The sequence below is a fragment of the Saccharomyces mikatae genome (assembly GCF_947241705.1).
Source record: "Saccharomyces mikatae IFO 1815 strain IFO1815 genome assembly, chromosome: 1".
Classification (NCBI taxonomy): domain Eukaryota; kingdom Fungi; phylum Ascomycota; class Saccharomycetes; order Saccharomycetales; family Saccharomycetaceae; genus Saccharomyces; species Saccharomyces mikatae.
The window spans coordinates 147799-175744 of NC_079256.1; the positions used below are offsets into that span (position 1 = coordinate 147799).

Consider the following 27946-nt stretch of genomic DNA (forward strand, 5'->3'; position numbering starts at 1 on the left):
GGAAAAATTCATTATTCGTAGCTTAATATGGCAAATGAGAAAGATATAATTATAACGTAAGTTTCTTGAAGAAAAAAAAAGGGAACCTTCTTACAATGATATATCTGTGTAAATAAGCACAGTTATCAATAGTAGATACAGGGTTTCAATAAACACAGCCTAAAAATCTACCATTATCACACGACATATATATAGAATGGAGCAAAATGGTCTTGATCACGATAGCAGATCTAGCATCGATACGGCTAACAATGACACTCAAAAGACTTTTTTAAAATTCAGATCTTACACCCAATTGAGCGAAAAATTGGCATCCAATCCTTCATATGCGACATCACGACCAAACGATGATAGTTCTAAAGGGGTAGCTACTGCAGTGTCGCAAGGTTCCGGATCTATAATCTCATGGACAACTTTAACTCACGTATATTCGATTTTAGGTGCCTATGGAGGGCCCACGTGTTTGTATCCGACGACGACGTATTTTCTGATGGGCACTTCCAAGGGATACGTACTCATTTTCAATTATAACGAGCATTTGCAAACAATCCTAGTGCCGACCCTATTCGAGGACCCTTCAGCTCACTCAATAAGAAGCTCAGTGAAATCGATCGTGATATGTTCGGATGGCACCCATGTAGCTGCTTCATATGAAAGTGGAAATATATGCTTATGGAATTTGAACGTAGGATATAGAGTAAAAACCGCTTCTGAACCAACAAATGGTATGTCCCCAACGCCCGCCTTACCGGCAATCCTACATATCGATGACCATCTAAACAAGGAAGTTACAGGATTAGACTTTTTTGGCGCTCGACATACAGCCCTAATTGTTAGCGATAGAACAGGTAAAGTATCACTCTATAACGGCTACAGAAGAGGTTTTTGGCAATTGGTTTATAATTCCAAAAAAATCTTAAATGTGAATTCATTTAATGAGAAACTGATAAGATCAAAGTTGTCTCCCTTAATATCACAGGAGAAAATATCCACTAATTTGTTGAGCGTACTTACTACTACTCATTTTGCCCTTATTTCATTATCTCCACATGTTTCTTTGATTTTCCAGGAAACTATTGAACCTTCAATACGAAACTCCCTTGTGGTGAATAGTTCGATTTCGTGGACTCAGAACTGTTCCATGGTTGCTTATTCTGTAAACAACAAAATTTCCATTATTTCCCTGTCTTTATCTGACCTCAATGTTCAATCCGCTACACATTCATCTGAATTTGCCGAATCTATATTATCTATTCAATGGATTGATCAGCTCCTACTAGGTGTTTTAACAATATCCCATCAATTTTTGGTATTGGATCCTCAACATGAGTTCAAAATCCTTTTGAGACTGGACTTTTTGATTCACGATTTAATGATCCCACCTAATAAATATTTTGTAATATGCAGAAGAAGTTTTTACTTGTTAACAAACTACGCATTCAAAATCGGTAAATTTGTTTCCTGGTCAGATATTACTTTAAGACATATATTAAAAGGTGATTACTTAGGCGCATTGGAGTTTATCGAATCTCTTCTGCAACCTTATTGCCCATTGTCAAATCTGTTGAAATTATACGATGATAAGGAAGAAAGGGCTAAACAGCTTATGGAGCCATTTTATAATTTGTCTTTGGCTGCTCTAAGGTTTCTTATAAAAAAAGATAGTGCAGACTACGATAGGGTTTACCAACTATTAATGGTTGTGGTTCGTGTTTTTCAGCGATTTTCCAAGAACTCAGGCACGCTTCCTCCTCTGGAGGTCTTCCTGGAGCAAGGACTGGAATTCTTTGAGTCCAAAGACAATGCAGTATACTTTGAAGTTGTGGCAAACATTGTTGCACAAGGATCTGTTACGTCAATTTCCCCAGTCCTTTTCAAGTCCATAATTGATTACTATGCTAAGGAGGAGGATTTAAAAGTAATCGAAGACTTAATTATTATGTTAGATCCCATTACACTAGATGTTGATCTTGCAGTCAAATTATGCCAACATTATAATCTGTCTGACTTATTAATATACATTTGGAACAAGGTTTTTGATGACTACCAAACCCCGCTGGTAGACTTGATATACAGAATTTCTAACCAAAGTGAAAAATGTATCATTTTCAATGGTCCCCAAGCACCCTCTGAAACGACTATATTTGATTACCTAACGTATATTCTTACTGGTAGACAGTATCCACAGAACCTACCCTTATCACCCAGTTCTAAATGCATTGAAGTTCAAAGAGAACTATCCGCTTTTATTTTCAGCGGTTATTCTATAAAATGGCCAATGAACAGTGACCATAAACTTTACATATGTGATGATCCCGAAGAAGAGCTCGCTTTTCCTTACTTTAACCTTTTATTGAAATCTAATCCTAACAGATTTTTAGCTATGCTTAATGAAGTGTTCGAAGCATCTCTATTCAACGATGACAATGATATGGTAACATTAAATGGAGAACCTGAATCAATCAGTAGGCAATATATTATTGACCTGTTATTGGATATTATGAAATCCACGGAACATTGTAATGACATCAGGGTACTTGTTGCAATTTTCATTGCAACTAGTGTATCAAAGTATCCTCAATTCATTAAGGTATCTAATCAAGCGCTAGATTGCGTTGTTTGTACCATATGCTCCTCCAAGGTTGAAGGTATATATGATATTTCTCAAATAGCCCTAGAGTCACTTCTGCCTTATTACCATTCGAAAACTACCGAAAATTTCATACTTGAATTAAAGGAAAAAAAGTTCAATAAAGTTCTCTTCCACATTTATAAAAATGAGAACAAGTACTCCAATGCGCTTTCACTACTTTTAGAAACAAAAAATGTCGAAAAAGAGTATAACACTGATATTGTATCCCTAACTGAGTATATACTGAAAAATTGCCCACCCGGAAGTTTGGAATGTAGCAAAGTTACTGAAATTATCGAAATGAACTTTGAACTTCTTCTTTCAAAGATTGGCATTCAGAAATGCGTGATAATATTCTCTAATTTCGATATTAGTCTTCACCAAGAAATCTTGAAAGTAAAGAATGAAGAGATTCAGCAGAAATACCTAGATAATCTATTCTCTTTGTCAAATGTTAGCAATAAAGTCGATAAGCGCTTGAGGACTCTATACATCGAGTTGAGCAGTAAATACAAGAATAAAAGGGAAATGATATTGTGGCTAAACAGGACAGATCTCAGCAACGCTGAGAGCCTACGTGTATTGGACTTATTGAATCAAGATTTGAACTTTGAGGCTGCTGCTGTAATTCACGAACGCTTACAAAATTATAACCTTGCAGTCAGGGATTTATTGAACTCTATTGAACAATGTTTAAATGAAGGGGAAACTAATATGAATACCTTTTTGGATTGCTTAAGGAGAGCTTTCGATGATTGTAATTCTGCTGGTACTGGAAAGAAATCGTGTTGGGTATTTTTGATTACATTTCTAATCACTCTATATGGGCATTACCCTTCACACAATGAAAAGAAAGGTCTGTGTAATAAACTACTGCAAGAGGCATTTTTGGGATTGATTAGGTCCAAAAGTTCCTCTCAAAAGGATTGGTGTGGAGAATTCTGGGAAATAATGTCTTCTGTTCTTGAGCATCAAGACGTCATTTTGATGAGGGTCCAGGATTTGAAACAATTACTACTGAATGTTTTCACTACTTACAAATTGGAAAGATCACTTTCTGGATTAATTCAGAAAATAATAGAGGATTCCTCACAAGATCTAGTCCAACTTTATAGGAAATTTTTGAGCGAAGGATGGTCTATACACACCGAAGACTGTGAAGTCTGCGGGAAAAAAATATGGGGAGCTGGTCTAGACCCGTTACTTTTCCTGGTTTGGGAGAATGTACAGCGTAACCAAGATATGATTAGCGTAGATCTCAAGACCCCTCTTGTGATATTCAAATGTCACCATGGCTTTCACCAGACTTGTCTCGAAAATCTGGCCCAAAGGCCCAACGAATACTTTTGTTTAATTTGTCAAACAGAATCTAACCCAAAGTGATATACTTTTTTTATTTAATGCAGTTTTCCTTACATAAAAGTAAAATTACATGACTTTATTTTAGTTACGTAAACTCAAACAGAGAATACCAGTTATGGTTAACCCAGAAACCACTAAAGCCCATATTCATTAAAACTTGTCTTTCTAGGAGCCACTTGCATATTTCAGAAATTTCTTGGAGCGAAAGTACTTCACGGCATTTAAATTGCAACCTGCTCAGGGTTATTCCTGGATGAAATTGTATTTCATTGACGACCATAGTAACTACTTGCTTCCATATATTTGGTCTAATGGAACCATATCCATCAACCCACAAACGGGAAAAGGGCTTTCCAAGCGGAATATGGACAGCAGATTGTTTTGGCTTGTTCAATTTTGATTGCAATTTGGAATATATAATTAAAGGTGGAGTTAGGGTTCTTATTTCAAATCTTCTTGAAGTATAAGTCAATGGCCGAACGTTTCTCATCATTGGTATTATATTCATGCTCAATAACTCAGAAGAAACCAAATCAACTAATACCCATGAAGATATGTCGGATGGTTCTTGGTTAATAACAATGGCGTTTCCAACCTCCAATAGCTCATTAATCTTAGTTCTATATTGAAAAGCAATTTCGAAGTCTTTGTAGTTTCCTTTACTTTTCAAAATGTCTAGTAGTGTGTCAGTACATTCAAGTTTTGCACCATGCAGATAAACTTGCTTCTCTCTAGCCATATCCATAATAACATTATCTATTGACTCTTTTCCTACATTCTTCAATGCCTCTATTTCATTTCGAGTAATCGAAGAGTTTTCAATTAGAATCGACCGAATCACTGTACGGATATAATCGTCGCTTTGAATCTTCCCTGAGTCTTTAGTAAAACTGGAAACCCTTCTAGTGTAAGTCTTCTTTAGTGAAGAAATCTCTCTTTGAATCATTGAAGACATAGCCAGATCATTGTTAGACTGTACCAATGTATCGTCACGAATAAGAGTGAGTCTTTTCCTATTCTCCTCATAGTTCTTATAAAGATATAATGATTTCTTTATTTCTTTCTCATCAAATGACGTCCAAATGTCGAGCAATTTAGGGAGATCTAGTTCTTCAACATCCTTCAATGAGATTCTTTCAGCTTTGATAGCTAGGACAAGCATTTTTTTCCACTTATCTATATATGCCCTCCAGCCACTATGGCCCATTCTAACTCGGCGTGCTGTCCACTTCTTTTTTAGATTATCTAAAGAGTTATTAGGAAACAACTTTGTTATTTCATTCCACACAATTTCGTTTCTGATACTTTTAGTGATGACAACAGCTCTGATTAAGGCTTGAACACCTTCTTTAGTACCAGCATGATAGATTGTCTTACTTCCTTTATCATTTTCAACAACCACCGGCGCTCTACTCGCAGATGTTTTTTTGTCTCTGCTTTTAATGATTCCGTCTGATACACCGACTAATGTGTTTTTCTTAGAGCTCACCCGTTCTGAAGTTTTAGTCTTTGCATTTTTTTGGTGGTTCTGAAACTTACGAATTCTTTCAACAGATTTCTTCCCTCTATGAAATCTATTTCTTTCCGTTTGGTCAAAAAAGTATATATCCGTATCATGTATAACATCGGTATAGGTTGCTTTCTTGCTATCTTTCTCTTTCAAAATGTATGTTTGAATAACGTCCTCTCCAATGCTGGGCAAAAAAATGATCTTTCTTCCTGACGCAGGCTCTGTTCTTGCTCCTAATTTTTGATTTTCTACCATCAAGTCAACATCTCCCCGAACAGTCTTTTTATCCAATGTTGTTGCAGAGCCCATAAACTTGGAAACAACATCATAGAATTGTTCCCTCAAGTATGCTACACCACCGATTTTATTCATAACATTCAAGATTGCTCTCTGCCTTTGTAACGAACGCAAAGAACGGGCCGAAAAACCACCAAAGTTAACTACCTTACCTTTGACAGTGCCACTTCTGTTTGAAATTGGGCTGTCTTCTGTAGCTTTTATCTCCTGCACAGTACTAACATGTTGCTCGAGCTTAATCCTTTTTGGAGTTGAGACATTGTTCACCGTCACAGAATTATCAGTAGTGTTTCTAGTCTGCCTCTTCCGCTTTTTATTGTTCGGAGTTTTCTTCGAATTCAGCGGAATTTTCAAATCACCGTGCCAGAAAAATATATCATGGCCATCACTGTCCTTTGTGAATCTAACAGTATTATTGAGAGCCACGAAATTTTTCTCGTTAAGAGTTTTCAAATCGGTATGTGATTTGCCTGGTTCATCAAATCCTTCTGTAACAGATATTTGATCTTCTGCATTTGTCAACTTTTGAAAGTTGTGAGCTGTGAATAGCCTAAAGAACTTTTTCTTTCCCTCAAAATCGTATATGCGGAAAAGTCTATACCCGCCTATATTGTCTTTTTGTTTATCTAGACTTTCTAAATAGTACTCGCTTGATTTTGTAAAAGCTCGCTGGAATTCCTTTCCTGTTACTCGATTAACAACATCCATAGTTGAAATTCCTTTGAGACCGGACTTATCTGCAATATCGTAAGTCTGATTTTGCAATGGATAGAATCGATTAAGAAGGACTTTATTCTTCACAGCATTTTCTTTGTCTTCAACGACAAGGCCTTGATTTTGCAATAGATCAGTTGCATTGAAATTATCCAAACCTTCAACAGAGTCTTCATCTTCCAAACTTGCCTTGTTGTCTAATACAGAATCCTCATCAGCACTATTACTATCATACTCAAACGTAGGTGAGCCTTTAGAATCTGGAACGTCTTTCATGTATTTCACACATCTGATTTTAACAGCAGGATTTTTTGGCGACACCACAAGCACTTTCTTTAAGTATTCTTTTTCATCCAGCCATGCAATCGCTGCAATAAAGGCTTTAGAGAGTCTTTTCTCTTTATCAAACTTCAATTCACGTTTCAAATCAATTATCTGACGAATACCATTTTTAGACCGTTTTACTACTTCAACGATTGTTGCTAAATGGTCTCTGATGTTAATATAGGGATTATTATCGGCCCCGTCATGACTATATCGTTTAAGCTTTAATAGTTTCACAACATGCCCTTTGTAAATCAATTGCGAGCTCGTTAACAAGTGGTTTATTTTTTTGATACGTCCTGTCACACTTCTAGGATCTTGACCAGTCACATGGGCCAGATCCATTGTGTTGATCCCTTTCCCTCCTGCTTTGGCAACTTCAAGAAGAAGTTCAAAAGCTGAATTCCCGATTGTTGATTCCTTTTTGGGATATCCAGTTAATAGTATCCAAAGGCTATCCTCAGTAATACCGACTGAGTATGAGTGACCAACATCATCTATAATATCTGTCACCTTTTTTTCATTCATTATAACGTCATCACAATACACTTCGATGCCCTTTTTCAAAATCACGCACGAGAGCACAAATTGTTTAACCTTATCATTTGACAAATCAAAATATTTTCGAGTTATATCCCATAACTGGTTCAATGTGATTTCTTTGGTAAGTAGTTAGTAAAAGATCTCTTACAAAATAGAACATTCCTCACGAGAGAAAGACTGCAAAAAAAATGAGACATAGACATACTTCCCTTATTTGAGGCAATTTCATCAGCCACAATTTTAACCAATTCATCAGGATAAATCGTCAAAGCCATAGTTACTCCACCTGGTTCGCTCCAATAAACTTGCCTCTTCCTTTTTCTGCTTTACCTAGAAATCACCTTACGTGATTGATTGTTTATTTCAAATTCGCAATTTAAAGCGCCCTTTCCCAAAAATAGAGAAAAACCATATCATAATGAAAATAAAAGAAAGGCGAAAAAAATACTTTAATAGGTGAAATACCATTCATAAAATTGGTAGTATATCAAAAATTTGTACGCCATTATTATGTATGCCATAATAAATTCTGAATAATTGAAAGCAATCTTTTGTGAAAATGATATTTAAGTCACATGATATATTTTATATATAATCTTTTTAAAATAAAATAATTTATATATATTTTTTTATTTAAAAAGAAAATAATGTTCTTAAAATTACAGTTTTTGCTTTCCGAAGATATAAAAATATATTATATTTCAGAACATCTTTCCTAAGCGCGTAGTTTATTTTTTTCAGCAATTTATAGAATTAAACAGTATTATTGAGGAAAGAGTAGCTAAGTAGAACACCTTATTAATTTGGTTTCGTATGAATACCTCTTCTGATATCTAAAATATTAATTTGACGAGTATGTGATAAAAGAATTGTGATGGAAATAAAAACAAGGACACCAGAACATGGAAAAGCACTCTGATGAACAGAGTATTCATTTGTTTTCATTGACCAGAATATGTTTCCCAAACTTATTTCTTCCAAGTAAACTGAGTTATTATGTTCTTATAATTTTTCGAATGTATGCAAGAAAGACGCGAAATATGTAAGTCCTAAGCCAAATAGTTTTTTCTATAACATGAAGGCCTCTAAATTTCTTTTGCATCATAAAGTTCACAAACTTCTCTCAAAATTTAACTCAAGGAGTTTCTACTTCAATTTATGGCCCTATGCCTATGTGGTTTATATTGTATTGTTGAGAAGTTATTTTTTTTATTTTTTTTTTTTTTGAAGCTTTTTTTTCTGCGAATTCAGAATGTAAAACTTGATATAACCACTGTATAATCACTATATCAAGTTTATTAAAGCAACAAACCCTACATTTGCACTTCAAATAAGCAATTCAGGATATTATTTAAACGGTAACAAATGCATCGTAAATCATTAAGAAGCGTTAGTTCAAATACTTCTTTGGCTCCTTATCGAAAACAAGTTATTAGCAATGCACGCCATAAACCAAGTCTTTTCTCCAAAATCAAAACTTTCTTTACTCAAAACGACTCAACTAGAACAAGTTCAGGAAATAAGATTGCTAATGAAAAATTATGCAATAAGACTTTTAACAGAAGAATTACAAGTATGCCTGGAGGATATTTCCATTCTGATGCGTCTTTAGATCCTACATTCAGTCATTCTGAAGCAGTTTCTGTATTAGGTGAAGCTAGTAATGACGTTGAGAACAAGGAACAGCGCTACAATGAAGCCCATGAAACCAATGTTTCTAATGCTAAGCTGGCAACTTTTTTCAGTAAAAAGGGCAATGAACCTTTATCAGAAATTGAGATAGAGGGCGTAATGGCACTGTTACAAAAGGCAAACAAATCCATGATAACCTCGGAAAGAGAGCAAAGATCGCCAGAAGACAGTAACGCTGATCAGTCTTTTATCCTAAAAGAGTCCGGAAGCACACCAATCAGTGTATCTAATGCGCCAACGTTCAATCCAAAATATGATACCTCTAATGCTTCAATGAATACGACTCTAGGAAGCATTGGTTCAAGGAAATTTAGTTTCAACTATTCCAGTCTCCCATCACCATACAAAGCAACCGTTTATAGATATAGCGCAGCAAAAAAGATGCCAGATACATACACAGCCAACACATCCATTCAAAGCATAACTACAACTCAATCAGCAAGAGCCGGTGTTTCAAAGCCAGCTCCTGCGAAGAAAATAAGTAATACAGCTGCCGCCTTGGTTTCTTTATTAGATGAAAAAGATGTGAAGAGGAATAATGCTGCCTCGGAACTCGCCAACCCATACTCTTCATATATGAACCAAATACGCAGACATAAAAAGGACTCGCCAAATATTGCGCCAACACAAGAGAACACTCAAGAATCTAAAGTAAAGCCCTTATTTGAAAAGCTTCCTGAACAAGGTGAAGAATCAATGAAGCAATTTAACGTCGCCAAAATTTCGCCACCTGCGCCAAGCAAGGATTCGTTTGCTAAGTATAAACCTGCAAGATCTTCTTCCTTACGTTCGAATGTCGTAGTAGCAGAAATCTCCCCTGAAAAGAAGGAAAGTGTAGGTAACCCCCCCTCTTCTACGTTTAACTTTTCTTTTAACGCTCCAAAAAACGTTGGATCCACTGAGCATAGATCTAAGAGCGAGAACACACCACCTGTACCATCAAAGGAATTTAATTTTACTAAGTTACAGACAAATCTGTTAGCTGAAAAACCAAAAATTGAGGTCAAGAAGGGCGACTCTTCTTCTGTCAAACCTGACTTTTCAGTTACTCCTCAAAAAGATGCATCGAATAGTTTTGTTTTTAATAGCGTCCAAAAGAAGCCACATTTCAATCTCGCAGTGGAGAAAGATAATGAAGTAAAAAACATAAAATCTCCAGTAGAGAATGGTTTTTCGGAGGAAGAACTAGGAGAGTTTGATTTTAACGTTCCTTTGGAATCCAAATTACTGGAAAATGACTCGGTTGATGAAAATAAAGTCGAGACTTTTAAGTCCTTGTATACCTTTTGACGATAGGAGCTTCCACTGTGTTGTAATCATTGTATAATCTAACTCAATATGTAAGTATGTATAAAGTATTATATGAAGATGATATTATTTGATGTTCATTCTTTTTTCCTTTTCTAAAAGAAGGAATAATTTTAACAGCTTTTTATTAAATATAAATCTCTAGAAAGATACATAAAAGGCTTTTAGTTTGGTTACAAAATTTTCTGTTTAACGAAAAATTTGCCCAAGTGCTTCATTTGCCAACCGCAAGTAACTGCAAGAACGATTAATTGAATTACAATCCACCACATAGCACGAGAATTAACGGCTTCGGATGCATCTCTAAATGTAGCTTCACGATCTCTCATCAACTTTTGCTCCCTTCTGATTTCAGCAATCTTGGAGTTCAAGACATTAACCTTGGTATGTAAGACGTCAACTGTGGTTTTACCCTTAGAATCCAACTTTTCGTCCGTACCAACTTGGAATTCGACGTCAATCTTTGTTTTACCCTTAATTAACCAGCCACCGGCTTCAGGCTGAATACATATTTTATGTTCACCTGAATCTAAGGCAAGGAAAATGATCTCACCACTTGCTGAACCTTTTTGATGAACAACTAAGTGGTTCTCATCAAAACTCTCCTCAATATCAATCACGACACCAAAATCTTGTGCCCCAGCATCTCTGTAATCTTGTATACCGTCATCGTAAATTTGTGCCTTGTAAGTTCCTTGGAACAAAGTACCTCTAGACAATTCCTTGTGGAAACATTTACGTTCCGAACCGGAAGTATAATAATAAAAAGCAGTAACTTGAGCTGGAAAGACTAGACAGCAAGTAACAATCTGTAAGATAGTAGTTAAAAGCATGGTTCGTGTTTGTACTTGTTGCTTTTAATCACTTTTTTAAAGCGCATAAAGAAGATAAAATATGTCCTACATGAATACATTTCTGCTGATGTGTTTTTTTTCAGCTTATTATTACGCGATTCCTTTTTTTTGACGGCAACAGAAGAACTCACGTAGAAGAAATATAGCGAATAAATGGTTGACGATCATATTCGTTCTTTCGACGTAACCGAGGCACAAAAAGTAAGCTCTTCTGCCTGTGTAACGCCTTCATTCGAGGTATCTTTTGGTCATGAACATCCTTTTACAGGATCCATTCGCAGTTCTCAAGGAACATCCTGAGAAGCTCACTCATACAATTGAGAATCCCTTACGCACTGAATGTCTTCAGTTAAGTCCTTGCGGTGACTATTTGGCTTTAGGATGTGCTAATGGAGCACTTGTAATTTATGACATGGATACGTTCCGACCTATTTGTGTCCCAGGAAATATGTTGGGAGCGCATGTCAGGCCCATTACTTCTATCGCATGGTCTCCAGACGGCAGGTTTTTGCTGACAAGCTCTAGAGACTGGTCAATAAAACTTTGGGATCTTTCAGTACCAAGCAAACCTTTAAAGGAAATAATTTTCGATTCTCCAATTTGGGGCTGTCAATGGCTGGATGCTAGGAAGTGGCTTTGTGTTGCTACAATATTTGAGGAAAGTGACGCTTATGTTATTGATTTCAGTAATGATCCAGTGGCGAGCCGTCTGAATAAACACAATGAAAAGACGTTGAGTTCTACGCCCGATCATGGATATGTTCTTGTCTGTACAGTGCATACCAAGTACCCAAAAATCATTATCGTTGGAACCTCAAAAGGTTGGCTAGACTTCTACAAGTTCTACTCTTCATCTGAATCAACATGTATTCATTCTCTAAAAATTGCGGGCTCAAATATCAAACATGTGGTCGTTTCACAGAATGGTAGAAGGCTGGCTATTAACTGTTCGGATAGAACAATAAGACAATATGAGATAAATATTGATGATGAAAACTCTACTGTTGAGTTAAACTTCGAGCATAAGTATCAGGATGTGATTAATAAATTGCAGTGGAATTGCATTCTCTTTAGTAATAATACCGCTGAATATTTAGTAGCTTCTACACACGGTTCTTCTGCTCATGAACTATACATTTGGGAAACCACGAGTGGAACTTTAGTGAGAGTTCTAGAAGGTGCTGAAGAGGAATTGATAGATATAAATTGGGACTTCTATAGTATGAGTATCGTGAGTAATGGTTTTGAATCTGGAAATGTATACGTCTGGTCAGTTGTTGTTCCACCAAAATGGAGTGCTCTGGCGCCAGATTTTGAAGAAGTCGAAGAAAATGTTGACTATTTGGAGAAAGAAGATGAGTTTGATGAAGTTGATGAAGCTGAACAGCAGCAAGGATTAGAACATGAGGAAGAAATAAACATTGATCTTCGATCGAGAGAGCAGTATGACGTGAGAGGTAATAACCTGCTCATTGAGCGGTTCACAATCCCTACCGATTACACGAGGATAATCAAGATGCAGTCATCATCAGATTAAACTTAGGCCCTTCATCAATATCAGTAAGCTAAGCATGGCGTATGACTTTGAACTGGTATATTTATACCCTTTTTAATTTTGCCTACTGCAAAATTAGGTATTATTACGTGTTTTTGCACTCCTTCTGCTAATATGAAATTTATTATGCTCTTACTAACAGGAACACACTGTGGTGGAATCTTAATAATAACTTGATGCGAACAGTTTCAAAAGCGGATTCAAAGTTCCCAGCGGTTGAAATTTATATACCTGAACAAGGCCAAATTAGCGTTAGTAGTATCATACTATTACCTGACTTTTCCACAAGTTTTATTCACCTGTGTATGAATTCTTATTTGTATAATACTAAAGCGTGCATGGCAACACGTGTGATCATAAACCTAGTCATTTACGGTTAGCTGAGCCGCTTCGTGAAGGAAATTTATAATCATTACTTTTCAGTAGAAGTAGAATAAAAAAATTTCTTGAATTCCTGTATGTTACATAAACTAAATATTGGTTGATTTATCGAATACTTTAAGCTAATAGAGCCTTAGATAACTCATCAGCCAGGTAATCGGCCTCAGCCTTGTAATTCAAACTGTGTAGGTTAGCAACGGTATATCTGATTCTGCTTTGATCGTTGTATGTATCTTCGCGCGCTCTAATTCTAAAGTCATACTCATTCATTTGGATACTCTGAGTAACTTTAGTAAATTCGTTCGGATCTTCCTCCTTCAAAGACATTAATGTATTAGCATCAACACCCAATAATTGTTTGGCTTGGTCATCAAACAGGGTGAGCCAAAGTTGGTTGGTTTCGTCAATAATTGATATCGTCAATATATACCTCCAATTTGGACTTGCATTGTTGGTGTCACATTTCTCACATCTCCAGGTACCATCAGGCTGTTCCAGGACTTTTTTATTACAATTTTCATTAGAACAGGCAGGATATGCAAAATTATCAACTTTCAAGAAACTTATGGCAGCCTTCACACTAAAAAAATCGCCCTTCTCACTTCTTCCTAGATTTTCGGCTTGAGCCCTGGCAATAGTGATACGCTGAGCTATAAATTTCGTTAAGCTAGCTGCAGATTGACCGCCCATACCAGGTTCTTGTTTCAGTGTGGTGAAGCTTGAATTGCGGCCTTTCGAATCATACCAACCTTTTAGGGCATATGCCTCAGGGATTTCTGGATTTGGAATTAAAGTACTCGAAAACCCCATGGACAAAGACTTGCCACCAAAATCTGTTACACGAACGCCTTTGATAGCAGCAACAGAGCCTTCAGGAAGGTTAAAATCAAGCGCTTGTTGATTCCATAGACCGACGGAGATGGAAAACCCAGAATCATCGACAATAGTGATATCACGACGATCAAATTTTTTTCCAGCTCTGGAAGTTAATTCAAAATGTGGGTTGATAGTTTGGATAATACCGAGGACGTCTACGTTAGAATTTACTTCTTGGTTCTGGATAGCGTCTAATTTGATAAAATTGAAATGTGTTTTTGGAACATTACTTTCATCAAAACATTCTTCTACAATAGTGTCCCTATCCAAATTCAGTTCGTAGGGATGTGTAAGGTTAGTGAATTGTGGCTTAGCTGGTTGCAGCTTTGCCTTTGATACGTAGTATACTTTGCCTTCTTGAAGAATTTCGTTAAATTTGGTAGCAAAATCGTTGAAGGCGGTGGCTCTAATCTCTCCAGAGGTGTCCAAGAAGTTGACATTGAATAGTTTACCATCACCTCTTTGATTGTGCCATGTCTTGATTTCTCCCTTGTAAGAGACTCTTGCCTTGATAGTCCAAACATTTTGATATGGAGACAATTGTTCGATTGCAAAAATTGGTCTGGATTTTTGAGAGTGAGAGTTTTCATTAACCAATTTTTTCTCGCTGACATTTAAGTTAGAGTTTGAATGCAGCATATCGGGGACTCCGACATTGCCGGCGTTTGTCTGGTTAGTTGTATTACCACTATCAGTGATATCTTCATCTTTCAAGGTTTCATTGGGATGCTCTGAGAAATAATTATCTAAAAACGTACTAGCTTGATTGACCATATCAGCACGTGACTGAACCAACTCAAAATCATCAACTAATAGAACGTACTTCTTCCTTTCCCTGACAATGGCAGGTTCTGCAATTATCACGCGAATGATGTCACCCCTTTGCAGTTCCATTGACTGAAACTTAGATGCAGCTTGGTTTCTCAATAGAGCCTTCATATGGTAAATACCGTCGGAGATCATGATCAAGTTCTTTCTGTTGCTGTTGGCGCCATCAGATTTTCTGGTGTTGTAAACTTGGTAAACGCCACCGGTGGGATTATCATACCTCTGCTTGTTGGTGAAGATGCTATGGAAGTCGCCCTTTGATAGTTGCACGCTGCTCATCTTTTGTAACTATATTTCTGGTTCTCTTGCTGTTTGCACCTTTACAATACTACAAAGAGTAACTAGCTCTTGTTTGGTATAGAACTTATAAGTGATAACATTTGTTCAAGTATTCCACTATGTTATATTCACGCGTCTGTAGTCGCTTCGTCCATTTTTTTACGCGTGACATTTTTCCGACCAGAAAGATGTTCTATTGAGTAGTGAAGAAGAGTGACAAATTGAGAAGGTAAAGCGAAAAGAAGTTCATCCAGGCTAGCTTGCACACTGAGGTATATGACCGGAAAAGACGATAGACGTATAACTATCAGTGTATATGAAAAAAGGACGGAAAATGGCGATGTGGTGTTGATGGCACCGCTAGTATTCGACATACGTCACATTCAACTTCTGAGAAAGTGGGGCATTTGTGGTGTGCTATCTGGAACTTTACCTACTGCAGCGCAGCAGAACGTATTTTTGTCGGTACCTCTGAGACTTATGCTAGAAGATGTGTTATGGCTGCACCATAATAATCTTGCCGATGTGAAAATAATAAGACAAGGTGGGGATAAGATTATGACAGGAATAACACGAGAGCGGGGGGCTAAGTTGTCTAAACTTGTCGAAGATCGTTTAAATAAGTCATTCGAATATCAGAGAAAGTTCAAAAAGGATGAACACATTGAAAAATTAAAAAAAATTGGTAAAATCAATGACGAAACTACAGCCGAAGAACTGGAACAGTTGAATAAATCAAATAATAATGACCACCTAATCGAATCTTCTTTGTTCATTGATATTGCCGATACTTCTATGATCTTGGAAGATATCAATATTGAGTCAGATGGCCTATCATATGATTATATTCGTGATTTGTTATTCAAGCAGTATAGACAGGCAGGGAAAATGCAAACGTACTTTTTATACAAGGCATTGAGGGATCAGGGGTACGTTTTATCCCCAGGCGGACGCTTTGGTGGGAAGTTTATAGCTTATCCAGGTGATCCGCTACGTTTTCATTCACATTTGACCATTCAAGATGCGATCGATTATCATAATGAGCCGATTGATCTGATATCAATGATAAGCGGGGCAAGATTAGGTACTACTGTAAAAAAACTTTGGGTAATAGGTGGTGTTGAGGAACAAACTAACGAAACTCATTTCTTTTCTGTAGAATGGGCTGGGTTTGGTTAATCTGAAAACTAGGCTATGTATACTTTCTTTTCCATTTTCTGAGGAGCTTATTTTTTGGCGACATATATCCAAAGAAATTATACATATAAGTAGTGTAGTATCCTCACATTTATATTGTGATTCATTTATAAGTAAGTCGGTGAATAATTAAACGTTTTGTTTTGATTCGTGTACATTAGACTACAAAAGCCCCACTCCAAGATCCTTGAATCCACAAATGTAATTTTATACTTCTACACAATGTGTTTGAATAAGGGATTACTTGTTTGAATAAGTGATTACTAGTATACATTTATTCGTGTATATTGAGGTAAGTGATTACAACTAGACGCTCTTCGTATAAATTGGATTAGGTAAATTCTAAAAATAGAATTGCAGATTCCCTTTTATGGATTCCTAAATCTCTGAGGAGAACTTCTAGTATATCTACATTCCTAATATTATTGCCTTATAAAAAATGGAATCCCAACAATTACATCAAACTCCACTATTATCTCAAAATCAGAGTTTTGATGATAAGAATTTGGTGATAACTCATCTTCTTATATAATAAGTTCTGATCAATTAATAGATCTTTATCTCATTACTGCAGTAAATTCTATTATTAGAATTTTTCTACTCCAATTTATACGAATAGGTGTATAGTAGTAATTACTTATTCCAACACATTCCAACAGGTTACTAGTCGAAAGATGATAGTCGGTTCTTATTTCAGCAGCTTAAATCTGTAGAATATAAAGGAAAGTAATATTCTGAGTGAATCAGGTTGAAAATGAGTTTTGGCGACGAATAACTTCCCCAGAACATATCATAAAAATTCTGGTATGAGCAGATTCTGTGATACTCAGAGGTATAACAATTTGGGCACATGGCGCAGTTGGTAGCGCGCTTCCCTTGCAAGGAAGAGGTCATCGGTTCGATTCCGGTTGCGTCCATGTTTTTACCCCCTATAACGGGATTTTGCTAATCAATTAATAATAGAAACGATAGTGTGACCGATCTATTTGCTGACGATTTTGACACTGATATTGTATTCCGAAAGTACACTTGTTGAGAGTCATTTCCTTTTTCGAGTCACATTTATATGACATTTTAGAAATGATCGTGAAGTAAGCACAACATTTCATTCTTTCAATTCAGTGTTCTTCTAGAAACTAAAAAAGATAAACTTTGTAGATACAATATATAGTTGTTTGCTTAGCTGTTCTGAATGCAAGACTGTATATTATCTCGGTTTTTTTTTGAAATGATTCTAAAAGAAGCAAATATTTATGAATTATGATGCAAGTTCGTCGGATGGAAAGAGATAAGTGTTATAAAAAGAACATCATTTGCGAATAATGTCATCCAATTGTTTCATCAACACATCCATCCTGTCAAAAACTGGAGCATAGAGATGTTGAACCAAAGAATGGGGCTTTGAAGCCGGATCGAATATATTGGTATTAGACAATGCCCTTGATCCAGAAAATGAACTACTTATGCTCGTTGATGATATCGCTCTTTGATCATCCATATAGAAATCTTCCTCTGATGATGAACGTAACGATAGGCTCGATCGCTTTTCTACCTCATTCGTACTATGGTGTTTCTCGAGTTCCTCTCCGGGTGGTTCTATCTCATCATGATTCTCCATTCCTTCGGTAATCTCCGTACTGGGTTGAGTTTGTTGTTGTGTATTTTCAAAATTTGTCGACTCTTCAATTTTCGGTTCTGCATGAATATATTGTGAAATGTCCTTTATTGCTCTAGATGATGGAATGCCGCTGCTTTCTTCAACTAGTGGCGTTGATGGTGATTCATTCGTCCATTCTGATGATGAAGGTGAAAACTCACCAATTGTTGAAAGAGAGTTTTGAGAGTCTGATTTCGCCATACCATTCGCAAATGGCATACGGGGCGCTTCAAATACTTTTCTTAGATCGGTATCGTAATCACCTTCTACAGGCTCCAATTTTTCTTGTCCCAAATTGTGATTCGCATTGTGGTCGTCTTCGCTGTCGTTACTTGACGCTGCCTTGAGTGGACTGTCGTTTTTATTGCCTACCCTCCGAACTTTTTTTACGTTCAATGGCGTACTCAAAGATGTACTAAACGAGACATCACTCACCACATCACTCATATCGTCATCCTGAAATTTGTTAAGATTTAGCTTGGCTTCAGTAAATTCGTCCCGATGTCTTAGTTTAGTTTCATTACCATCATTAACAACATCATCGTGCGATTTTTTGTAATCATCATCACCACCATCGTTACTATCTAAGGAGGTGTCCTCCACCGCATCATCTATGAACCTATCTGCATAACCTACGACATCATTGAAACTAACAGATTTGCTCCCTTTGCCATACCCATTTAATGCAGGTGTCGGAATTATGCTCTCTGTATCACTCTCGATTATTTTACGAGAGTCGGTTGAATCTTCTATGGAATCCGTGGAGGAAGCTACCGACTGAGAAGACATGTTTTCATTTTTCCAACAATTTAATCGAGCCAGTCTTTCTGGGAAAGTTTCTAAAATTTCTGCGGGCGCAAACCCAATCTTACCGTCCGTGATCCTTTTCACCAACCACCAGTAGGCATCTTGATCGTTCAACAGTATACAAGGTTCGTCTTGCCCTAATTGACAATGTGAGGAATCATGTCCATTGAACGCATATAGTGCATATAATTTATCAGGATCCAGTTCTTTTGGCGGTGATAGAGGTTGATAATCGTCACTTTCCTCATCCAAATCGTCCTTCTCTCCTTCAAAGTCTGCATCCTCAAATTTTTTAACAAAATCCTCATTATCAGTATAGTCCTCTTCCTCGTCTTCGTCCTCGGAGATGGCGTATTTCAATCCATCACTAAAATCGTCAACGTCAGAAAGTTCTCGATTCACTGCGTCGTTCACTACAAAATGCTGTTCATCCTTATCAGCGCTGTCCACAGAATCAGTTTCAATCTCTTGTAGCCTTCTTTCTAAATTATCCTCGAATTCAGAATCCGAATAATCATATGAGTCGGGCAACTCAGTAGAGTTTTCTTTTGAATGTCGTTGATCTATTTTGCTGTCGTTGTGCGTATGTTTTTCCAAGCCCTTCTCTTCGACAACTTCGTTGTCTTCTCTATTTCGCAGAGCAGTATGGCTCTTTTCCGTTGCGTTGCCCAGTATGTTAAGTTTCGAGTTGAAAGGCGAACTCTTGTTCGAGGTGGGCGTCACCACAACACTCCCACCCATACTCTCAGAATCTTCATTCCCTAAAGTCAACTTATTTCCGCCCGCAGGCCTATTATTAATGATATCAGAATAATCTTCTATTAGGGTTGGATCATTCAGGAGGGCATGCGATTGTAAGGGGTCCATACCCGACCTCGACGTGATTAGTGAAGGTACATAACCATTATCACGTGTAGCAGCTATGCAACTAACCTCATTGATAGCACTTACAGAAGCCTCATCAACATGCTCTTCCTTATTACTCATTCTCTTACTACGCAGAGAATGTGTCCAAAAAGATGTGTATTTCGCCTCTCCCTTGACTTGAACACGTCCAGCTCCTTAAATAATACCACAAACAGGAAAGAATGGATCCGGTTATGCTCGACAACAAAGCAGAAAACACAACTAACGTATCACGGTACAAACTTCTTTGTTGACGGGACTTGATCCAAGTAGCCATTATTAGAAATTTCAACTCATCTGAAACTTTTTCTGAAAGTGAAAAAAGAATGCCCTAAAGGTCACCCGAAGCCCATTCACGAGTCAGTCTGACTCTTGCGAGAGATGAGAATGTAATAATACTAATCTCGAAGACGCAATCTGTGCATATGTAGACATGTATATATATACCCATCTGGATTCGTTGGGGTAAAACAATTGACGGCGGTGTTTTTGCAGGAGCTAATAGTACTAAGAAGCAATTGAATCATAAGCATCGCTTAAAAAGTTACACATACAAATAGTAAGGACAATGTCAATTACAAAGACTGAATTAGACGATATATTACCATTGGTAGCTAGAGGTAAGGTTAGAGACATATATGAGGTAGACGCTGGTACGCTGCTGTTTGTCGCTACCGATCGTATCTCTGCATATGATGTTATCATGGAAAACAGTATTCCTGAAAAGGGCATCCTGTTGACGAAACTCTCAGAATTCTGGTTCAAATTCCTGTCCGGGGACGTTCGTAACCATTTGGTTGACATTGCTCCAGAGAAGACAATCTTCGATTATCTGCCCGCAAAATTGAGCGAACCAAAGTACAAAGCCCAATTACAAGACCGTTCCCTGTTAGTTCACAAACATAAACTAATCCCATTGGAAGTAATTGTTAGAGGTTACATCACCGGATCTGCTTGGAAGGAATATGTAAAATCAGGTACCGTGCATGGTTTGGAGCAACCACAAGGACTTGAAGAGTCTCAAGAGTTCCCAGAACCCATTTTCACACCATCAACCAAAGCGGAACAGGGTGAACATGATGAAAATATCTCCCCTGCTCAGGCTGCTGAATTGGTGGGCGAAGAGTTGTCTCATAGGGTGGCAGAACTGGCCATAAAATTATACTCCAAATGCAAAGATTATGCAAAGGAGAAAGGCATTATCATTGCCGACACCAAATTCGAGTTTGGTATTGACGAACAGACTAACGAGATCATCCTGGTAGACGAAGTGCTGACTCCAGATTCCTCTAGGTTTTGGAATGGTGCCTCCTACAAGGTAGGAGAATCCCAAAATTCCTACGATAAGCAATTTTTAAGAGACTGGCTCACGGCCAATAAGTTGAACGGTGTCAACGGTGTCGAAATGCCCCAAGACATTGTTGACAGGACAAGGGCCAAATATATAGAGGCCTATGAAACATTGACAGGCTCTAAATGGACTCATTAAAGTCGGTTATACTAGATATTAGTCACCAGTACGTTTCGCACTAAATATGAATTACACACGTCATATGTATTGATGTATAAATGTTTTCAAAGTGAGTCTTATCGGTATCTTGTTTGCCAGTGGTATGCGGGTTTGACAAATTTTTTACTATAATATCCGTTAATAGATTCTGGAACTTTACCAATTTTCTTACCACTGACTACTTCTCTCGCCCTTTCCTCTACAGCCTGTGTAAATTGCTCCTTCAGTTGACTCAGTTCTCTTTCATATTCAATAGCTTGCTTCTCTAGGATTTTTTCGATGTTCGTCAGTTCATTTTCATAGTCCAGTAGTTTTCTTTCGAATCTTTCTAATTGCAACGACTTCCTTGCGGTTCGTATTTGAATATCTTGCAACAATTCAAAAGTTGAAGGTCTGGTCCTCAAATTTACATCTATCATTGAATGTATTATGGCATTAAGCCCCCTAGAGTAGTACTCAGGAACAGTGTCGCATTTCCCGTTTTTAATTTTGGTTTGTAATTCTAGATAATTTTTTGCCTGGAATGGAGGATGTAATGAACACATCTCAAAAATAACACAACCCAATGACCAGATGTCAGATAGAGGCGAGTATGGCTGGTCCATCAACACTTCAGGTGACATGTAGTATGGTGTACCCACGTACGTAGTCGCAAATTGAATACTAGTTTCGAGAGACTTAGCCAACCCAAAATCACCTAACTTAACCACAACTTGACTATAGTCCATGGAGCTTCCCTTTTTACTCGAATTAACTCTACGGTCTCTGTAATAGTTATTATTTATTTCATCGTGGCCCTCTACTTCTTCATTGAAACTGTTATCACTGTCATCATAGCTCAAAAATATATTACCTGGTTTTAGATCACGGTGAATAACAATGTTTTTCCCCTTTACTGGAGGTTTCATTCGATCATAAATTGTCGTCAAAGTTGGCAATTCGACACCATAATGGCATTTATAGAGTGCTGTCAATAACTGAGCCAAGATACCCCATACGATCTTTTCTGGTATATATTTATGTTCCTGTTTATAGTGCTTAATCATTTGAGATAAATCACCTCGGGAACAGTACTCCATATAAAGGTATAGAACCTCTTTTTGTTCATCGAAGTCCCAATTATAAAATTCTACTATATTTTCATGCTTCAATTGTGACAGAATGCTGCATTCGGCGATCAGTTGTTGTCTTTCTTTACTGTTCATATGCCCATATTTGATATCCTTTCTAACCAAGAGTTTCTTGGTAGGAATATGGATAACTTTTCGTACTGAACCAAATGAACCTCTCCCGATTTCTTCGAGAACTTGGTATTCCGATCTTGGTGGGTGTCCTTGCTGCTGTTGGGGACTATGGTATTCCTGGAAAAACTGTCGTCTATGCATGCTGAAGCATAGAATTGATTCAATTATCAAACTGCGCTCGTACTCAAGTTTTATCGTAATCTTGCTCTTCCATGTTATATCTATTGATATTCTTCTGAAAAGTTTACTTTTATTTATGTTTAACCCAATTAGGAAAGGTAATGAAAAAAATGGAGAAACCTTAAAAAAAAATCACTTCCTAACTTCAAACTATCAAAATATTCTCTTAAGATTGTTTTGGAATACTTGTTTCAGCTTTGAAGATTATTGCTAGACACGCTCACGAAGTGCTTGGGTAATCCACACATTTGATCCTAAGGGAGAGAAAAGGTAAAGTAGGCATGTAATTCCGCAATTACAACTAGTTTTTTTTTTTCTCTTCGAAAACTTGCTTCGTAGCTGCTTGGAAGGACCGGTATTTGTTTGGATCGTTATTTTCCGGCAGAGGAGTTTTCATTCTTGAATGATTCACAATTCTATAGACTTTTATTGTGATGCAGGTTTAAATTTTCTCTATATGTATATATATATATATATGCTCATGCAACTCCTATACTTATTCTTGAAATGTTGTAATGGGTAAGGAAAAGGCGCCACTTTTTGATCTAGAGGATCCTGAATTAGTACGCTCATCTTTTGTCGGAGAACTACCAATTGCTGCAGTGACGCTCGAAACTTTTTGTAAGCTTCCCCTATTCGATAATGAACGAATGTCCTCGCATAGCTGGCAGACCAGAACTGAGTCTCCCCCAACTTGATTGGAATTCCTCTTTGAGTCATTCTTGTTCCAGTTGTTGTTTAAGAACTCTGTTATTTGTACCAGCATGGTTCGAAGTTTAGAAACAATGGACTTATTGTGATGGTTCGATTTCATTTGCTTTATTGGATCTGGCAATCCGGTATAGTCATAAGCTTTCAGTAAAGATTTCGTGAATATTAGCTTTATGAATTTCAATAAATCGATTTGAATAAGCAGACTATTAAAGTAGGTATCAAAGAACGAAACGATCTTTTCATAAAAATTTGGGTGAGATATGATATCAATTGCAAGGTTTTCGAAACCGGGAAATGAGCATATCTTAGTGAAAATGCTAATTAGTCTACTGAGATTGACGTCGTCATCATTCAATGCATAAAATAGGTCAACAAATTGATCAATCGGCAGCTCAATTGTAGTATCGTTGTTTATCTTTATGAGAAAACCACTATGAGACTCCATTGAGCCAATTGTAGGGGCTACATCATCAGGCGCGTTGCGTAGCGTAAAGTGCAAACAATTCAATATGATCTCCAACCCACTCATAGAAGTATAGTTCTTTCTTCTGATAAAGATCATGGCCGTAGAAAACAAAGAAGGGTTCATTTGGCTCATATCCAAACTCATATCAACGCATATAGCTGTGATTTGTTTCCAAATGAAAGCTGCTGTTTTTTTGTCGTCGATAGAAGGAGTAATGGTGTCAATACTCTTAATAAATGCGAAAAAAGCGTCGTTGTTGAGTAGGTCATTCAACAAAGTGTTGTTTAGATGTATTGAAAGGTAACAAAGCTTCGTGAAATACTTTAAAACGGAAAGATTTTTGATTTGGACCACGTCAACAAAAAAAGAAGTTAACCAGGTGAAGAAACCTTCTGGTAAATCAATAAGTAGTCTTGATTTTGAAGATATGGTGAGATGCGAAAAATTAGAGATACTCTTGTGCTGCATTGGGGAAGATGGACGTGTTGCCATTAGAGAATGAACGGGTGATCTTGAGGGAGACTGTGCTGAGTTCATTGGTGAGTTTCTTGTGGGTGAGGATGACAGTGGTAACGAGGAAGAAGAAGGGGCAGCAGACTTGTGAATTTTATCATCGTTTGCACTTATCATATAGTTTATTGATTTGAAGACTATGTAAGTGATTTGAGAATTGAATAGTATTTTTTTTCTTAACTTGTAGTTGATCAGAGAGGGAAAGATTTTTTCAAAAGACCAGGATGCGTATGATGACAGTTTTAGCAATATAGATTGTGCCCTTCTTTCATGAATGTTGTTGAGGAGTAGCGGTATGTTGAGGTGTTCCAAACACCAGCGACACCAAAAAGCCGTGGACGTTAAATCGTAAAACCTATAAATGAGTTCCATAATATACTTGGGGTTCTTTAGTGTTAAAAAGTTTGGGGAATACATTATTCCACATTCAATTAAAGCCTGGGGGTAGTCAAAGACGAATTCTTTGACTATGTGCTCGAATTTGATGATCGATGGAACTCCTCCCATGGAGATGAATTTCAGTCGCAATCTAGAGTGATTATTCTGAGTGTCGAAGGAAAAGATGGATCCAATTGTTGCTATTAATTGTGGACCGACAGTCGTGCGCGATAAACATTCGATAATCGTATCTGCAATGTTCTCGAGAGAGCAAACACCGAAAAACATATACAAATCCCCCATAGGCTTAGATGAACTTTTCAATTGGCTTAGCAATTGACTCTCAGTGGCGGGCATCAAGTCTGCCTCTTGATTGTTTTCTGCCCACGCAGCGGGTGCCGTTGCCAGACTAATCTTAGAGGGAGATATGTCAAGTGTCTCCTCTTGAAAATCAGCATCCCAGTGATAATCAGCATCGGTAAAGTTCTCCTTAAATTTATTAAGCTTGTCGGCCTTCGTACTTTCCGTGGAGGTAATCCACACATGCTTAAGGAGCTGGTCGGCTGTTGGCCTCTTGTACATGTTTTTCACAAAGCATTTGGATAGGAAGTCCTTCAAGGACTCAGAAAAGGAACTGGGTGGATAGTAAGTGTCATTTTCAACAGCATAATAGATATTAGCGTCTGTCAAATTGTGGTAGGGTGGATTCTTTGTGAGCATTTCAACTACAGTGGCTCCCAGAGACCAAATGTCGCTGAGCGTAGAGGCTCCTCTATTGCCAAGGATCTCTGGGGCCATCCAATTGAGTGTGCCGGCTAGGGTCAAGGCGCTGGAGTTCACGATAGTGGAAACGCCGAAATCAGCGAGTTTGACGGTATTGTCTGCACTCAACAGGATGTTAGCCGCTTTGATGTCTCTGTGAATAACACCTTCACCGTGTAGGTACTTAAGCCCCAATAAAGTTTGTGTAACATAAGTTTTCGACTCATTTTCACTTAATCCAGTAGAGCTTCTCGAGATGAGTCTCCTTAGAGAGCCGTTAGCGCAATATTCGAGAAGGATATACAATTCGTAGCTTTTCCGTATGAAGCCATGGTATTTAACAATATTGTGGTGATTCAGGTTTTTCAAAAGACTGATTTCTGCCATAATATCATTGAGCTCCTCGTCATTCTCATATACAATCTCCTTGATCGCCACAACCTGGTCTGTATGTTTGTTGATGGCTTTATAAACTACCCCATAAGAGCCCCTCCCAATCACCTGCTTTAGGTGATATTGCACGGACTTCTCAGACGCCCTTTGAATGGGGGTCAAGTTGACTCTATCGGTGTCGGCCATGCTATTCATCCTGCAGTCTTGACAGACAAATGGGCAATGCTTTGTGTGTATTGTACTTCAGGTCCGGCCTTCAAGCAAAAGATATAACTTTGTGAGTTAAATCTCCCGTATACAAAAATAACAACAAGAAAAGGCGGAAGGGCCATAGCAAGATGGAATGAAGTATAAAAACAAACTAAAGACCACATATCCATCACAGTGCAGCAGAAGGTGCCGACAAACTGATGGCCCCAGTTTTTTGTAAAGCCTCCTTTGAACAATACAGCATTGAAGCATATCGTATATTATAGTAATCCGCCGCTAGACAATATATCGCATTGCTACTAATATGACACAAATGGTAACCATAAAATGTGCCATTTAGATCTTATGAATAACTTTCTGATAGGACTATTCGATTACATGGTGTTGAAACTGCACAGTTACAGATTTTCATTTAATGAGTTTAAAAATCCTTGAAAATCATGGAACTCAGATGTATCAAATTTAGTGGAGATAGCGAATAGCAACGAGTTGGTCATTCATTGTTAAGAGCGAGCAAAGCGGACTCAAGTATTCATAAACTTTTCCTTTTCTTGATTTTTCTGCAGCTTATTTTATCGACAACAATACCTAGTTGGATAACGACAAGTGACAGGTGTCGGCACTCTATCATACGAAGAACAAGTTTGGAGGCCTCCTCTGGAACCTGAATAATAAATAAAAATAGACTAAGGACCTTTAGCGCTCAGTCCCTCTTATTCTTATTGGGAGTTCGATGAGGAACACATATGATTAACGAATGTCTACTAGAATAACCAAGAAGTTATTAAGAAGTCAGCAGGAAGAAAAGCACCTGAAAAATCCAATAAAATCTTTCCTGAAACCATTCTGTCTATTGTTTACTCAAAATCCAATGCTTTAAAAGGTATGTTTTTTTAGTATCTAACAGAGTTTGTCATTTATACTGAGACATGATTTACTGTCCTTTATTTAGAAGCTGCGGTTCCTGAAGAATAATTTTAACCTGTCTTCACTAGAACCTAATCAAATATCAAACTTTCCAGAGGCGAATGAATTCAAGGATCCGGAATTTATATGTGGAGACAGAAAATTATTGATTATGAACTCTGTGGCGGATACTGGTACTGGGGGCTTCGAGGATGGAAATAAATAGATACACAAACCACGACTTCAGATGTTTAATTAGAATGGATGGCGCCATGAAACATACTTGAATTTCTGCAACTTACCAAACATTCTTTGAAACAATGCATTGCTGACGGGTAAATGATTAATTTTGCAGAATTTTTTAATAATAAGAAATTTTTAATATTAAATATACATATACAAATACTTATATCTATATACATGCGTTAACCATTCAATACCATTAATTTCATATTATTGAGTTTTTTTTATAATTTGTCATTTTTTCTCGTAACACCTATTCGTGAAGCAGGCACTCTAGTTTGCAATAGTGTAAATACCATCCTTGGATAGAGCACTAGAGATGGCTGGCTTTAATCTGCTAGAGTACCATGGGACACCAGTTATCATTCTTGTGACTTGGTCTGGGGCAATACCGGTCAACATGGTGGTGAAATCACCATAGTTGAAGACAGCTTCAGCAATTTCAACTGGGTAGGTTTCAGTTGGGTGAGCGGCTTGGAAAGAATAATACTGGGCCAAATGTGCTCTGATATCAGAGACGTAGACACCTAATTCAACCAAGTTGACTTTTTCGTCAGATTGAGCCAAAGTGGTGGTGGCAGAGACACCGGCAGCGATGGCAGCGACGCCAGCGGCGATTGAAGTTAATTTGACCATTTTATTTGTTTTGTTTCTTAGTGGTGATATGGACTTACATATGAGTAAGGGAAGGACGGAATATTCTCA

General features: G+C 37.4%; 12 protein-coding genes and 1 non-coding gene across 13 annotated transcripts; 6 read left to right on the forward strand and 7 right to left on the reverse strand.

Moving 5' to 3' along the window:
* Window positions 1-196: 196 nt before the first annotated feature.
* On the forward strand, window positions 197-4015 carry VPS8 (CORVET complex membrane-binding subunit VPS8; the record flags this gene model as incomplete). Its single annotated transcript, XM_056226526.1, has 1 exon — window positions 197-4015. One exon carries the CDS (start codon window positions 197-199, stop codon window positions 4013-4015), a length of 3819 nt encoding a protein of 1272 aa, XP_056080226.1.
* Window positions 4016-4079: 64 nt separating this feature from the next.
* TFC3 (transcription factor TFIIIC subunit TFC3) lies at window positions 4080-7367 on the reverse strand (the record flags this gene model as incomplete). The annotated part of the gene is made up of 1 exon (XM_056226537.1): window positions 4080-7367. The coding sequence occupies one exon, from the start codon at window positions 7365-7367 to the stop codon at window positions 4080-4082; it is 3288 nt and encodes a 1095-aa protein (XP_056080227.1).
* Window positions 7368-8747: 1380 nt separating this feature from the next.
* Window positions 8748-10364, forward strand: NUP60 (FG-nucleoporin NUP60; the record flags this gene model as incomplete). The annotated part of the gene is made up of 1 exon (XM_056226548.1): window positions 8748-10364. One exon carries the CDS (start codon window positions 8748-8750, stop codon window positions 10362-10364), a length of 1617 nt encoding a protein of 538 aa, XP_056080228.1.
* Window positions 10365-10555: 191 nt separating this feature from the next.
* Window positions 10556-11215, reverse strand: ERP1 (Erp1p; the record flags this gene model as incomplete). The annotated part of the gene is made up of 1 exon (XM_056226559.1): window positions 10556-11215. The coding sequence occupies one exon, from the start codon at window positions 11213-11215 to the stop codon at window positions 10556-10558; it is 660 nt and encodes a 219-aa protein (XP_056080229.1).
* A 271-nt stretch (window positions 11216-11486) lies between these two features.
* On the forward strand, window positions 11487-12773 carry SWD1 (COMPASS subunit protein SWD1; the record flags this gene model as incomplete). Its single annotated transcript, XM_056226570.1, has 1 exon — window positions 11487-12773. One exon carries the CDS (start codon window positions 11487-11489, stop codon window positions 12771-12773), a length of 1287 nt encoding a protein of 428 aa, XP_056080230.1.
* Window positions 12774-13289: 516 nt separating this feature from the next.
* On the reverse strand, window positions 13290-15155 carry RFA1 (replication factor A subunit protein RFA1; the record flags this gene model as incomplete). Its single annotated transcript, XM_056226581.1, has 1 exon — window positions 13290-15155. One exon carries the CDS (start codon window positions 15153-15155, stop codon window positions 13290-13292), a length of 1866 nt encoding a protein of 621 aa, XP_056080231.1.
* A 351-nt stretch (window positions 15156-15506) lies between these two features.
* SEN34 (tRNA splicing endonuclease subunit SEN34) lies at window positions 15507-16334 on the forward strand (the record flags this gene model as incomplete). The annotated part of the gene is made up of 1 exon (XM_056226592.1): window positions 15507-16334. The coding sequence occupies one exon, from the start codon at window positions 15507-15509 to the stop codon at window positions 16332-16334; it is 828 nt and encodes a 275-aa protein (XP_056080232.1).
* Window positions 16335-17196: 862 nt separating this feature from the next.
* Window positions 17197-17269, forward strand: Smki_1.trna2A. Its single transcript has one exon. It is a non-coding gene; the product is annotated as a tRNA-Ala (tRNA).
* Window positions 17270-17661: 392 nt separating this feature from the next.
* BUD14 (protein phosphatase regulator BUD14) lies at window positions 17662-19803 on the reverse strand (the record flags this gene model as incomplete). Its single annotated transcript, XM_056226604.1, has 1 exon — window positions 17662-19803. One exon carries the CDS (start codon window positions 19801-19803, stop codon window positions 17662-17664), a length of 2142 nt encoding a protein of 713 aa, XP_056080233.1.
* A 487-nt stretch (window positions 19804-20290) lies between these two features.
* ADE1 (phosphoribosylaminoimidazolesuccinocarboxamide synthase) lies at window positions 20291-21211 on the forward strand (the record flags this gene model as incomplete). The annotated part of the gene is made up of 1 exon (XM_056226615.1): window positions 20291-21211. The coding sequence occupies one exon, from the start codon at window positions 20291-20293 to the stop codon at window positions 21209-21211; it is 921 nt and encodes a 306-aa protein (XP_056080234.1).
* Window positions 21212-21309: 98 nt separating this feature from the next.
* On the reverse strand, window positions 21310-22617 carry KIN3 (serine/threonine protein kinase KIN3; the record flags this gene model as incomplete). The annotated part of the gene is made up of 1 exon (XM_056226626.1): window positions 21310-22617. The coding sequence occupies one exon, from the start codon at window positions 22615-22617 to the stop codon at window positions 21310-21312; it is 1308 nt and encodes a 435-aa protein (XP_056080235.1).
* Window positions 22618-23152: 535 nt separating this feature from the next.
* CDC15 (serine/threonine protein kinase CDC15) lies at window positions 23153-26077 on the reverse strand (the record flags this gene model as incomplete). The annotated part of the gene is made up of 1 exon (XM_056226637.1): window positions 23153-26077. The coding sequence occupies one exon, from the start codon at window positions 26075-26077 to the stop codon at window positions 23153-23155; it is 2925 nt and encodes a 974-aa protein (XP_056080236.1).
* A 1437-nt stretch (window positions 26078-27514) lies between these two features.
* PAU7 (seripauperin PAU7) lies at window positions 27515-27877 on the reverse strand (the record flags this gene model as incomplete). Its single annotated transcript, XM_056226648.1, has 1 exon — window positions 27515-27877. The coding sequence occupies one exon, from the start codon at window positions 27875-27877 to the stop codon at window positions 27515-27517; it is 363 nt and encodes a 120-aa protein (XP_056080237.1).
* Window positions 27878-27946: the final 69 nt, after the last annotated feature.